Source organism: Camponotus vicinus, unplaced genomic scaffold (assembly GCF_025532165.1).
Source record: "Camponotus vicinus isolate PSW18456_S1 unplaced genomic scaffold, iyCamVici1.0 SCAF_3, whole genome shotgun sequence".
NCBI lineage: Eukaryota > Metazoa > Arthropoda > Insecta > Hymenoptera > Formicidae > Camponotus > Camponotus vicinus.
The window spans coordinates 5,259,047-5,274,478 of NW_028141967.1; the positions used below are offsets into that span (position 1 = coordinate 5,259,047).

At 32.8% G+C, this 15,432-nt stretch overlaps 1 protein-coding gene across 1 annotated transcript in view; it reads right to left on the reverse strand.

Moving 5' to 3' along the window:
• Syn1 (Syntrophin-like 1) overlaps window positions 1-15,432 on the reverse strand; it is a 266,090-nt gene that overhangs the window by 16,004 nt on the left and 234,654 nt on the right. Inside the window, exon 6 of the mRNA XM_083092844.1 lies at window positions 13,575-13,798. Within this exon, the coding sequence (XP_082948970.1) occupies window positions 13,575-13,798 (224 nt within the window). The remainder of the gene's footprint in view (window positions 1-13,574; window positions 13,799-15,432) is intronic.

Below are 15,432 nucleotides of genomic sequence, written 5' to 3' on the forward strand. Positions count from 1 at the left end.
TATTATTATTATTTTTAATATTATTAGACAATATTACTTTGCAAAACTGATAATAAGAACTTATATAAATAGATTATAAATAGGTCATAAATGATATTTCAATTGTAAAACTTTATTGCGCAAACATAATAAGTGCATTATTTGCAGATAGTCTGTTGTAAAAGTTGCAATTTGTTGAAAATTAGTCTGCTGCAAAAGAACTTAATAACATATGCAATTTTAGACAATTATGTGACTGCTTTATAAATGCAGAACTGAATATTGCATGTCATTGTATAGCAAAATTTAACGTGCAATTTTTCATTGCAATTTAACTTGGAAGTTGCGTTGCAAGCTTCTCCAGGAAGAATTAAAAGTGAGTATCAAACAATCAATTATATATACGTTGAATTGTATTAGATGATTTTAATTTGAATGTGTAAAATTATTAATATAATATTATTATATTATATATTTTTATCAATATTAGATGAAACAAAAACAAATGATAGATTTATCTAAGTGTGCAATTGAATTGGATCGATTATATTAAATGGATAAATTAATGAAGAAAAAAACGAGCCAAATTTTGAGAAATTATATTTAAAATAATTTTTAAGAAAGAGTAGAAAAGAAAGAGGAAGGAAAGAAATAAAAAATTTTAATAAAATTAAGAAAAATTATTTTTTTTATTATTTAAATAATATATCTAAATTCAAAAAACACACAAATTAATTATTATTAAATGAATTACCAAAGTTTTAAAATTTGCAAACGTACTCAGAATATTTGCGAGCTATTTACGTCTCATTGTGGTGAATAAGTTGAATAGTTTTTCAAGTTCTTGGATTCAAGACCTTTCAAATTAAATACTGAATATGAATAGTTTTTCAAGTTCTTGGATTCAAGACCTTTCAAATTAAATACTTTTTCGTTGATATTTTGTTAGTATTAGTTTTATTCTTATATTAAAAAAGGAAATAAATAAGCTACTCTAATCATGTTTGAAAATAAATATAAAAAAAATCTAAAAATTGAAATCTTTTAAAAATGAGCCATCTGTAGCTATCAAAATTATTCAATAACTCTTATTTTTAGGATTTTAAAGTATTTAAAACTTGTTGATAGGCTTTATTTTATTTTTAATTTTTATTTTATTTTTCTGAAGTTAAAAATATTTAATAAACTCTTTAATACCATATCTATTTAAATTGTTATTTTATGCTATTTAAAAAATTAATGTATATAGTATTAAAAAAGTATAATACTACCACACTATACTCTATCAATACTATATTATCACAAATCAAATCGTATTAAGCGTAATTAAAATATGCGAATAATATGCTATGTCTTATATTCTATACACATTTGGGTCTTAATACTTTATTATCGAGTTACCTCCTGAAGTATTCCATTATTATAAATATATTCAAGAATAAATATGAATTTAATAATATTTGGATTTAATATTAATACATTTAATAATATAACTGATATCTCTTTTAACTTTCGTTTTATTATCTTGCATTTCTTCGTTATTATTAATTTTCGATTTATAAAATTCGCAGATGAAACCTGTTTTTACTTTTATGATAATGATGGCTATCGCAATGGAATCTACTAAACTATTTCAAGTCAGTCATCTGAGGACCCAAATCATTCAAGTAGATCATTTCAAATACCTAACGATGAAAGTTCAAAAGGAAAAGAATCAGAAGGAAAAAATGATATACTAGGGAATATTAAGGAATTTCTAGATATCATTTCTAGATTTGTAGAAAAAATAATGGTTGATGTCGTAATTATATAAAATTTTATCCGAAATACGTTAAAACACCAAAGTAAATAAATAAACAAAAGTTAAACAGTATGTCATATAACTTCATTTCAATTAAATAAAATTGTTAACAAAAAAAATAATATGTTGTGATTCTGTAGATATTATATGATCACTTCCAACCTTCTTTAAGATTTAAAGGAATCTTAACTCGTTTAATATCAATTATAAATTAATAGCACATAATTTATTGTACTTAGGAATTATTGATCTCAAATTTTTAATTTTTATTATTTTTTTTAATTTTTATATTTTTTAAAGACATTTTTTTATGTACTTGGTGTATTTTTTACCTTTGTAAGGTTCTTTATCTTAAAAAATTAAATTAAATTAGAAGAAGATGGGATAATTTTAAAATATTAATTAATTAATTTTAATATTAAATTATTAATTTGAATAACTTAAAAATAATAATAATAATAAATATAAATAAATATAATAATAAATTTAAATATAATAATCACGATAAGGAAACTTTATTCATTCGTAAAAATTACTTTCTCAACAATAATTTAAGAAAGATAATGTTTAATGCGATTTTGATATATAAATTCATTTTAAATTTAATAAAAATATTGCTTCATTTTTTTATGTTTTTTATTATAAAAATACATTGAATGCTCTATTTATTCTTTTTCTTTCACCTTAATAACTCTAATTTCACTTTGCAGCATTACATCGATTGTAAAGAATCGTTTTAAAACTCAACTTTAATTCCTCAATATACATGTAATATTCTATAACATTATCGATATTATTTCAAGTTTTCTGAAGAGGTTTGATAATGAATATTAAATTCCTAGATAAATACGTGTCCGCGATTTAATAAGCAACGCAACACCCCATCTCCGGCCGCGATCAGGAATTCTGTTTACCTGCAATCTCCATAATTGCGCCAGACCGGGACGAAAAACATCGCGCCGACGTCGTTTCACGGCAGCTAATTGAAGAATTAAAAATGAGAATGCGGGTGTCATTCTTTGTAGCAGCTAATTAGATCTGAATTACTCAGCGATGGGAGGGATGGAAGCGGGGGACGAGGGGCGGAAGGAAATTAAAAATTATCTAAGTAGTTTGAGAGATGAATGCGCGGCACCCCTTGCATCGTCAGGTATTCCTTTAGTCGCTCATCAGGCTCGCTGACGGGAAACTTTCAGAGCTAATTGATTTCCCGCCGAAGTCCCGGCTTGCATGTTGAATCACCTCGCAACAATCGGGCACTTAGCGGCAAATGGCGCCGACGATCCGCCTTTAGGTCCCTTTAACTGATATCATGCTCGCAATAAGAAATTCATTAGCTTACAAAAGTACAAAAATTACATGTCCTCTTGTACGTTAAGCTTAAAACTGACGTGCCAGAGATATTTAAGGAACACTGTGCATCTCTTGTACAAACTACCTAGATAATGTTTAATGTCTAATTTAAGGATACTCGCCTTTTCTCGCATTATAATGTCTGATATCCAGACTCGTATGAGCGCCATAGGTATCATAAATCTGCAGCGGCGTGCAGGAAAAAAGAAATGACAGTGGTTTGAAAATTCCTGTTGAGCTGCGAGCTCTAATCTGAATTGATGGTCACGGATGGGGCGAGCCGTGGCGTGCAGGCGCCGATAATAAATAAACACGTGAGAAGAAAAAAAGTCTTCCCATTATACGTGTGCACCTAATCTGCTCGGCGAATATTGGAACGACCAATCTGTGGATGTTTACGTACGAGCACCACGTGTGTATTGGACGCCTCTCTATATCAGGGAATATACATTACTCTCCGGTGACATGAAATCTATCGGGAAAGATTGAAAATTGCGTTCACAAATAAGATAAATGTAAATCTCATAATTAATATTTTTTCGTTTATAAATTTTAAATTATAGGAGAAATGTTTAAACTTTTTTATGGATTGATTTTTTCGCAAATATTAAAAATTGCACTGAATATTGGATAATTGAAAAATGATTGCACGTTAAAAAAATTTGTCCCTGAAAAAACTCTATCAAATTTTATTCTATAAATATTTCCATCTATAAACTGCTGAAAGAGAAAGAGATTAGACCGCTCATCGTTCTTTATACGATACATCTATTACAGGATTGCTCTCGGTAAAAATTTCGAATCGAATCGAATCTTGCTGTCCCGCATCGATCGCTCGCGTGTATTACCCTGTAGACATTTATTTCGTGAGGCTTTTCGGATTTGACGGATTAGTGTTGAGCTTCTTCTAGAAGATATTAATGCAGGTCCAAAGAGGAAAGGCTAAGAAAGAAAAAAAAACGCAGCAAGGATGAGATGGAATGAAGGGAGGAGGGGCTAAGCGTAAAAATTGCAGATAGATAAGGGTGCTAAGGGCGCCATTCGTCTACCTCGCGGCTGACAGGCACGATAAAGTTTCTTTTACACTGAACTAACACTGGCTTAACGCACTTCTTCCAGTACGAGCAGTCCGGATAAGAATATCGCGGAAAAGCACCCTCAGCGAGTCCTAAACGCGACTTATTCTCACCCTTTATAACTTATCAATAATATATTAAAACGAGTTTATATATATAAAAATAGTTCATAGAAGAGAGAGAGAAAATAAAACATGAAATAAACAGAAACACGAGTTTCAACAGAAAATATATCAATTACACAATTAAATGATAAATGTGGATATCAAATTTTCCCATCAGAAAAGAAAGATTTAATAGAGAAGGATTTGACAGGAAGAAAAAGAGAGATCTGGAACTCTAATTTTATACAATTTTCAACTAATTAAATGAAAAATAAAAAAATACAGTCGAAAGACAAATATATTTTTTTATCTCTGTAAAATATATTTTTCTCGAAATATATTTTTGTCGGAAAAATTTGGAGATTAAAATAGAGCTATCTAAATCTATTTCGCCTTGTTACAATTATGACATCTGACATGCTCTTTCGTTCAACTCAAAATAAAATATATTGTTATAATTTGTAATCTTCAATAAAAATCTCGTACAAATTAAGATTGATAATTTTTGTTTGTTTTTATTTAATTCAATATTGAGGTTACAAAAAGAATTAATTATAATAGAGCATTTTGAAGAACAAAATTGCATAAGAAAACTATACGAGATAAATATATACTCCTTCTTGCATATAAAAGAAGAGTTATTTTGTAATAAATTATATTACATTTTATGTAATATAATTTATTACAAAATAAATTATATTGCATTTTATGTAATATAATTATTATTGTTGTGTTATGAATATTTAACATTCATTTAATCCTTTTTACTGCGTCGAGGCTCTAATTGGCCTCTTCTGTTACCAGCTGATTATTTAAGTCTTCCAGAAATAATTAATTTTTTTCCATTCCAATCAATCTTAGAGTGTGATCATCTTAAGCATCCGCTAATCGCGGGGAGAGTGTCAATAAGTGCGCGATAGTTAGGGTGAAAGGAGGCGAAGGCGGAAGGAAGAAACGACCTGATTCCGGGTTAATTAATAGCAAGTGATTAATTATCCGAGTCCTGGGAACCCTTGTCAAACAAACCGTCGAGCAGAACGGGATCCGCGTGCGATCCACGAATACGAAAGCAGAGAAAGATATAGAACGCGTACAAATGAAGAGCAAATGATGATCATATGAAACGAGACATACAAGAGATGTTCTGAGAGCTTTGTGTAGCTTTATTACCTTCTTCTAGTTGGGACAAAAGGGAAAATGCGAAGGAAATATAATATAAGATTACGTACTTCTTTATTTTCCTTATCTCTCCATTATTAGACAACTTCTAGAGCTTGAACCAATTATTTTTCAAATTAAACTTTAAAGGGGATCTCAGTTTATTACATACAAGAACCAATTAATTCAACGATTTCGAGTCTCTTCGAGAATATAAAGTCCTTAAATTGAAACTGGCTCACGCGACACGCTTCGGAAAAAATGAAAGACTGGCCAATCGACTTAATGGAGGACCGAAACGTGAATGAACCCTCGCTACGATCCCGAAATAAGCTCCGGCGGCGGCTTGCGGTGTGCTTCGTGATCCGAGAAGATTGCACGGTCACGGTCCTTAAGTTTCGTAGGCGTCGTGCCGGGCCGTTAATTACGATCACCCGCTCGGTTAATCACCGCGTCGGACGCGGCGACAGTTTAAATGGCGGGCGACGGCGCGAGCCGTGTAAGCAAGACCGCGAAGCGAAGTTCTGCGGATGTAAATAATGAAGCGCCACGTTTTCTCGCGGATTAATGGACGTGGCTTTTGAGCGGGGTGTCCTTGAGAAAATGTGACTATGGAAATCGTCGCGTTATTCCCTGCGACGCCGCCCATTCTCTCCAACGCTTGGGGATTTAAGCCAGTTTGACAGTTCATTAATGTTTTGTAAAAGGAGTTTAATCGATATTTTCAATAACTTCAAAGCGATTTGAGGATTAGCAGTGAAAGTAGTATCATTCGATGATTCTTTTCTCTCTCAGCGAACGCGATATTTCCCTCTGTACGTATTTTTTAAGTTAAACTGCTGTTATTAATATTGTATAATCGTGTGATTTATATTTTTCTATTTTTTATATTTTTCCCATAAGCTACTTTTGAAATCATAAAGTAAAGTGTATTTTGCGACAAGTTGTTTACGGAAATTAATTATTATTTTCAAGCGTTATTTTGGACAAGTTTAATAGTTTATTAATGTTTTATGGAAAGCAAAGTTTAATCGATATTTTCGACAATGTCCATCGCGAAGCGAATTGAAGATTAGAAGCGATAAATAATATCATCGATGATTTTTCTCTCTCAGCGAACACATTTTCCCCTATAAACAAGGTGTTTGAGACCATCCCTTTTAAAATGAAAGAAAATGACTTATCGAGAATTTTAAAAATTTTGATAAATAAATAGGATACATGATCTTGAAATGATAGTCAATCATTTTCAGAAAAAATGTTTTTTTATTTTTTCATGTGTAATCTGCAATAAAATCTGCCATGTCCCATTTAAAAAATTTGATTTTCGATCTGGATAGCCCATATCCGGTCGATATCGGAAGTTGAAAATATCACCATTTGATAGAGCGTATCTGATTTACTCGAAATTGTCAAGATTTTTCATAAAAATTATTTTCCCCTTCATTTTACCGATAGTCTCAGGCATCTCGTGTATCAATTTGTCAAGTTAAATTGTCATTATTAATATTAATAATTATTATAATTATTAATAACTGTTATCAAAATTACAAATGGTTAATTATACAATCGTAATTCATATTTTCCTACATTTATACCTTTTACATTTTCCCCACATGTTGCTCTTTCTAAATCGCGCAAGGTAAAGCGTATCTTGCGACATTATAAGGCTTGTTTACCAAAATTAATTATTATTTTCAAACATTATTTTGGAGCGTACAAATTCCGTGGAATGGAAAGCCATTAGCCGATCCATTAATTATTCCATACGATTAATTATTCTATCGCAACACGGCGACGGTTTAAAGAAGCAAGAGATAATTCCTGGACGACGGCGACGCGGCGAGAACGGTTTTGCTCGAGGAATTTCAAGTTAGTCGAGATTTAAAGTGGACTTTAACGTGTAGTTCGCGACACAAATTATCTCGAAGTCAGCTTTAAAACTAAAGCTCCTTTAAATTTTTTGTAAGCCGCTTTCCGCGATGCTGAGTCCCGTAAATGAGATTCACGATTGGAGCAGTAAATTGAAGCGGCGTTTCTGCAGAAAAGCACTAACATCTCCAGAGAAATATCCAGTTCGCGAAACATTTCGAGAAGAGTGGCAAATACTTGACACACTGTCTCGGAGAAAGAAATTCTTTCATCACGTTGCTTGCACGTAACCATTACCGGAATAATAATAATAAGGCGAAGAAAAAAATAACGTATTGACCTCTTCATTAATTTTCCCAGGAAATTAATCTTCCTTTTTCTTTTTTTTGAGATTCGACAATTGAATTTTTCGAATCTTCAAGCATCAGCCGTTTCGCGCCGCTAATGTCTGAAAACGTCTGGAAACGACTGCGACTAGAACCAATCTTGGTTTAACAACAACATGCGCAATCTCTCGAGCAACTCGCGTTTATCGCAACGCGAAGTTGAGGCTGAATAAACATCCGCGTGGGAGTAAATAAACAACGTCTAAATAAATCGATCGCATTCAAACGTATATTAATACTCCCATGTAGCAACGATCGCAATCCATTCGAGTGGGCAAATAAATAAATAACAGACAGATAGATACGTAAACGTTCGGGGAGAACGAGACGTTGAAATCGATTGTACGCTGATGTCGGGGGAGGCCGATGGGAAGGGGCCGGAAATGGGTCGCGGGACGTCGTCATAAATACGGGCAAAAATACGACGGAAACGACGTCATTCTGCAAAGGTAATGCGATATTATGCACCGAGCAGCATCACTGACAGACGTGCGAGGGAGAGAGGGAATCATTTGTTTAGATAAATAAACAAAGGTTTAATTAAATTCATGCTTATCGCCTTTGAACGACACAACGCTCCGGTTACTGTAATTTAATATTAAAAGCGAAGAGAGGGAAAAAAGTGTTCTTATTCCACGTGACTGAATTGCATTTGACAATTCGAGTCCCATCATTTTACAGGGAAAATAATATATTTTTCTCTTTCACGATTCGCTGCAAAATTCTTGGAAAAAAAATTTATCTCGCTTGAATGAACATATTTCGGGTTAATATTATATCATATTAATATCTCTCTAACAAGATCTAATCCGTATTACGTCCTATTAATTTCAGCCTGTTATTGACAAATGCTCTGTCGAGATATTTGTTCACTCGGTTATTTACCAAGCCAGCAATCCGCCATGAAAACCGAAACCAATCGTGATTAGTGCGTGCAGCATGGCCGCAATGATTGCGAAAGGACGTTACGTGGAATTAATAAACGTTCGATCGATGCATTTGTTTAAACACTGGAATACTCATCCGTGCAAAATCTCGTTATCTACATCCCGATGGAATTCTTGCGCATTAACGTTTCCAGATGTCAATGTGTAACTTTTGAAAATGGGACTTTATGATTGTTTACGGTTTCTACTCCCCGAAATAGTCCCCGACCGCAAAATCCGAACGATATTTCTAACTTTTCTCTTTTTTTCTCTTCTCTATTGAAAATAAAAATTGCGGATAAAAATATAAAAAGTTCGTTCCTTCGTAAATTAAAATTGGCAAAAGTTTCGAATTGTTCCCGTTTTTTTGTCCCTCGACAAATTTCACGTAGACGCGATCAATTTCAACGAATTTGACGTTGAGAAACATTTTCCATCACGCGAGAATATGACGTACAGAAGAGACACCTCGGTCGGAAATATCGCCCGAGGTATCGTCATTCGAAGAAGGAATTCCTCTAACTTTGAATACAGAGCGATGCACACACCTATCGATGAAATTTCGTTTTTTCCTCTTTTTCTATGCAACTTGGAGAGGAGAAAGATACCATCGATCTCGTACTCGAGATCCCGCGCGTCTCCCCGAAGCTACCATTTCGAAGATCGCAACAGCTGATGAGTTTCAACGATTCGTCACGTCAGCCACGGATTACGCGAATATTCCCGGAACAGAGAGCGCGACGAATAATTAGATGTTGAAAGCTCAAATTTGCGCTCATCTGTACACGGTTGAGCGGCGCGTTCGTGATTAGCATCGATGCGACATGTCGCATCGGCGATGATTGCAAAACGAATCGCCAGGTGGATGAAACGATTTCGCGAGCTATGCACGTAACGAGCGTCGCAATGATGACATCGCGCGTCCGAACGTGTAATAGTCTTAATTAAAATAGCGGTCTAACGAACATCGCTAACCGCTGTAATCCGACGTGCTTCATTGATAATCCCACGGTCTCATACACGGGGGCGTGCAAAAGTAAACGCATCCTGTGTATTGTATAAGCGTGTGAGTAAATTTTTGGTTCACTTGACTGATACCGAAGATATTGTAAACCCTTGTACAAGTCTCGAGACAAGATAATAGAATATTGTATTAATATTGAAAATTTTCGAAAGCTTGAATCTGGATATCAAGTGAATCTTTGTAGCAAAAATATCTTGTCTCGATTTTATTAACAATTTTTATTCGATACTAAACAATTGTGTTTAAAATAAAATATTTTATATTTTATTGTAAACAATTATAAAAGACAGTTGTAGATAAAAGTAATTTAAATATTTTATTAATAAAATATTTAATATTTAATTTTTGTAACATAATTTAAAATAAAATTATATATTCCTCTAATATAAATTAAAATTGTTAAGATTATTGGTCTGGACTCGAGACAAGATAGTAGAAGATTGTATTAATATTGAAAATTTTTGGAGCTTGAATCTGGGTGTCAAGTGAATCTTTGTAGCAAAAATATCTTGTCTCGATTTTAACAATTTTTATCCGATACTGAACAATTGTGTTTAAAATAAAATATTTAATATTTTATTGTAAACAATTATAAAAGTCAGTATTAGATAAATATAATTTAAATATTTTATTAATAAAATATTTAAACACAATTGTTCAGTATCAGATAAAAATTGTTAATAAAATCGAGACAAGATACATACAAAGCGATACTTTTGCTACAAAAATTTACTTGACATCCAGATTCAAGCTTTCGAAAATTGTCAATAAAATATTTAATAAAATGACAAAAGCAATATATGGTCCGGATGATAACAATACGCAATAAAAAATGAAAGACTAAAAGACCATGGCGCAAAATGTTAGAGCGTAAAAAAATTAAAAGTAATAATAAAAAGACTAAATAAGAGACATAATATATTAATAAAAAACGTACGTATGTATTTTTTATATCTAAATGATTATTAATATATTATGTCTCTTATTTAGAGTCTTTTTATTATTACTTTTAATTTTTTTACGCTCTAACATCTTGCGCCACGGTCTTTTAGCCTTTCATTTTTTATTGCGTATTGAAAATATTTAATATTTAATTTTTGTAATATAATTTAAGATAAAATTATATATTCCCCAATATACAGGGTGATCCATTTTAACTTAGGCAGCCAAATAACTCGAAAAATAAGCAAGATAGAGAAAAATGTTTTAGACAAAAGTTGTATGGTTTCGAGGGGGCCATAAGATGGTATCATTGGTTTGACCTTGAAGAGTCATTTGAAGGTCACGTGAAGGTCACTTCAATTTTTTTAAATGGAACATCCTATATATTATTGTACATTCTTGTAGCTCATCTCGAGAGCTTTCCAAAACACTATAATTAAGTACATTTTCGTTAAGTACTTTTTGAGTTATGAGGCTTGAAATAATTTCTTAATTTTACATAAACCGTAAAATATCTTGTAAAATATTCATTTTTCGATTACCTTACCTTAATAGTTTTATGTACAAAATAATGAGAGGAATCAATTGGTGTAAAGAAAACACATAGTTGTTTCGAAGAAAAAATATGTAATTTGCAATTAACAATTCCATATTTTTTCTTAAAAACAACTATGTGTTTTCTTTACACCAATTGATTCCTCTCATTATTTTGTACATAAAAGTATTAAGGTAAGATAATCGAAAAATGAATATTTTACAAGATATTTTACGGTTTATGTAAAATTAAGAAATTATTTCAAGCATCATAACTCAAAAAGTACTTAACGGAAAGGTACTTAATTATAGTGTTTTGGAAAGCTCTCGAAATAAGCTACAAGAATGTACAAAAATATATAGGGTATTCCATTTAAAAAAATTGAAGTGACCTTCACGTGACCTTCAAATGACTCTTCAAGGTCAAACCAATGATACCATCTTATGGCCCCCTCGAAACCATACAACTTTTGTCTAAAACATTTTTCTCTATCTTGCTTATTTTTCGAGTTATTTGGCTGCCTAAGTTAAAATGGGTCACCCTGTATATTGTTTCGTCCCTGGTTTAAGTCGCGGTCGAGTCTGTTTTGAAAAACGGAAGAAGATCTCGTTGTCAAGGAATTGTTGATGGAGCAGCCGTCATTTGAGTCTGAGCCGAGCTGTCAAGCTAAACAGACGCGTTTACGAATCGTTATCGTGTTTCTTGTTATAATTGTTGTGTGTGTTCTGTGTTTCGCAATAAAGTTTCACGTTGTTCTTAAAAGTGTTTATTTCACGCGTCCCGCGAGTGCCCGATAGCGTAGTACGCGCACTTCGATATATCTCGAAGTCCTCGCCCCGCGGACGCAACAATATATATATATTAAAATTGTTAAGATTATTGGTTTTTAAATAAAGTTAAAATATCTATATTTATAAATTAAATGAGAAAAAATCACACTTGTCATTAATTTAAAAAATTTTATTCAATAATTAAGATTATTTATATTAACAAATTTAGAAACATTTAATACTAACTGTTAATTAATATTAATTGTAATATACTTTAGCTTGTTATAAAAATCAGTAATCTTGAGGACCAATAATCTTGACAATCTTAATCTTGATATTATTTCAATCAATTAAAAATTAAAAAGACAATTAATTAAAAATCTCGAATTTCGAGACAAAGACATTATCGAGGGTAGTCTTGGTATCTCGTGCAACCCTAGTCGCGCTCCATCGGGAGTGGCTCGTCACGCGGCGTTGCTTCCTCTCGCACGCGACATGGGTGAATTTTTCACGCTTAATTTCCTGTGTGCAAGCCGCGTGCACGACACAGGGTGGCCTCACACACCGACCACCGGCGTGAAATCGACGAGACGTACGTGCTACAACGGGGCTGTATGACGGGGTTGTAGCGCCCGTTGGTGGCGGCCACGATACGTGGCCCGTTTCGCTCGCAAGCACGTTTCCGCTCTCTCACGTACCGTAGTCGATACGTCGGATCGTCGCGCGGTACGTGAATCGTCGCGTTAATGACCGCGATAGCGGATTGTTAGGCCATTTTGGTCCATAAGCGGACGAGTACTAACGAGAATTAAGGCTGTTTACGGAAAGAAGCGAATATTAAGATATTCCAGAAAGAACCGATATACGTTATGATAAAGTAACCTATCGAGGTCTTTGAGATAGGTATAGGATATTCCAGGATCACATCTTTTCTTTTAAGAAAAGATTCTTTCTTTAATTTCGATTTTTTTCTTATCAAAAATGTCGACATTCTTAATTTCCAGCTTAACAATTGTATAAACAATTAAACAATTGTATAAACAATTAAAAAAGCCTTTCGCAAATTAAATTATATGTATGGAATTTATAAATATAATTAATAAAATTATACTTTCCTCATTAACTTCAGGTTAGGTTAGAGCTACTTGAAGGTTAGGTTACAGCTTACTTGAAACAATTTTAATTTTAGGCTTAATCACAAAGAGACACGATGGAAAATATGGGAAAAATTGGAAGAATGATGACTTTCCTGAATGTTTTCGTTAAAAAAAAAATTGACTAAAAAATCTGTCTAAAAGAACATTGGATGGCTTCGAGACACCCTATATATATAAGAGTTAGCTAACTGTCGTTACAATTTTGTACGCTAATCTTCATCAATCATAAAGGGACATATTACGCGAATGATAATGTATGAAACAAGTTGAAAGCTGTTCCTCAAAATAATGTACATGCAATGAAGAAGTTTTACTTCAGCTTTTTTATCTTAAGTATAAAAGTTTTAAGTGTAAAGATAATATCCGAGAAAGCGTCGCGCGCGCGGGCTCATCCAAGAGACTGTTATAAAAGAAGAATTTGAGGAAGGGAGAGAAAAACGGCCATACGTTCCCGCGTAAAATTGTAAATATTGTAAAGGGCTCCGTCTTACCTTGTCGCGATGAGGGGACAGGTGATGCTCGGCGAGGCCCAAGCTTCCGGACTCCAAGGCGCGCATTCGTACAGTCTGAGTTCTCGACCTGAAACTGCGCCGAAGACGCTGCGCCATCCACCAGTGCAGCCGCCGGCAAGACCGAAGCCACTTCCGGCTCCTCGCGAGGTGCTCGCGCTACTTCCGGCCCCGTCCTCGCTGCTCTCGCTACTGGCCCGTCCGTTCTGCAAATATGCACGCCGCAATATGAATATTCAATTTGCAATCTTTGTGACGAGGAAGAAAAATACGTAAATACACCGCAGACTTTATGCACAGAGAAAGAGAGAGAGGGGGAGATTCTCTTCTCGAGAAAATATTCGAGGAATCAAGAATCTGAAAATTTCATCCTTGCGGATCTCCCCGAGATCTCCTCGAAATTTGAAGGCACTTTTTGAATTGAATTTTGCTACAAAATTAACTACAAATTGACTACAAAAGGAAAAAAAATGAGAACGAAAATATATAATATTGTATATTAATATCATTTGATTCCCATATTTGAGGAAATTTCGAAAAATTGAAATAAATTGAAAAAAAATTGAAATAAATTTAATCATGAATCAAGAAATAGATTTAATCAAGAATCTGAAAGTTTAATCCTTGCGAATCTCCTCGAAATTTGAAGGCACTTTTTGAATTGAATTTTGCTACAAAATTGACTACAAATTGACTACAAAAGGAAAAAAAATGAGGACGAAAATATATAATATTGTATATTAATATCATTTGATTCCCATATTTGAGGAAATTTACTAAAATTACTTTTTTATTTTATCCTCCTCTTTTTAAATACAGGCTTGGAACTGTCAATGGCAGAGTTACATTTTTTGTTTTTTTTTTGCTTTTTTTGCTTTTTTTGATTCTACAAAACTTTTGTATTTACTACTTTTTTGTAAAACCTCACCCAACTAAGATAAGCTACCGTTGCCGAACTTCGGAATATGCTGCAGAAATTCAAAAATCTACCATTTTGGATGGCTGTAGCTGAAAATCTCGAATTTTTAGAGCTTCATGCCCATGGACACTTTTAATCTACATGTTGAGAACTATCTTTTTGCAAAGTTTCGAAACATTTGACCGAAAGCCATTTTCCATAAGGATTCCGCGGGGTCCTTTGGAAGTCCTTTTCTCTGTGATTCCCATATTTAAATCATTATATTGTATCGAAAAAAAATTTCGAAAAATCGAAGCAAATATATCATTATGGATCTCTTCGCAATTTGGAAGCCTTTTTTTTAATTGGACATGATTGCAAAGAGAAAAAAAATAAGAACACAAGTATATAATAACGACTATTAATCATCTGATTCCTATTTAAAGTATTATTAATTATTGTAACGAAAAAGTTTAGAAAAATCGAAATAAATTTAATCATTACAGATCTCTTCGAAATTTGAAAGCTCTTTTTTGAATTGAACGCGATTGTAAAAGAAAAAAATAAGAACAAACATATATAATATTATATACTAAAATTATCTCATTCTCATATTTAAAACATTATTAATTGTCGTATGAAGAAATTTCGAAAAATCGAAATAAAGTAAAGGGAAGAGTAAAAAGTTGGAAAATTGTCGAGAAAGATGGCAGTCGCGCTTGATCGATCATTTCTCCGTTTTATATTTAAGCGAAACGTGACGCTCGGTTATAATTATATTATTGTGCAGCGCCTTGACATTTACCTTGTTTGTGTCTTGACATATATAAGAAGAAACTTGACATTTTTCCGTTTTAGATAATGACATTATTAAATTAAAGAAAAAAAAAATTTCACTCCGAAAGGAATGAAGATAAGGGAGTAAAAAAATGGCGTTTTGCA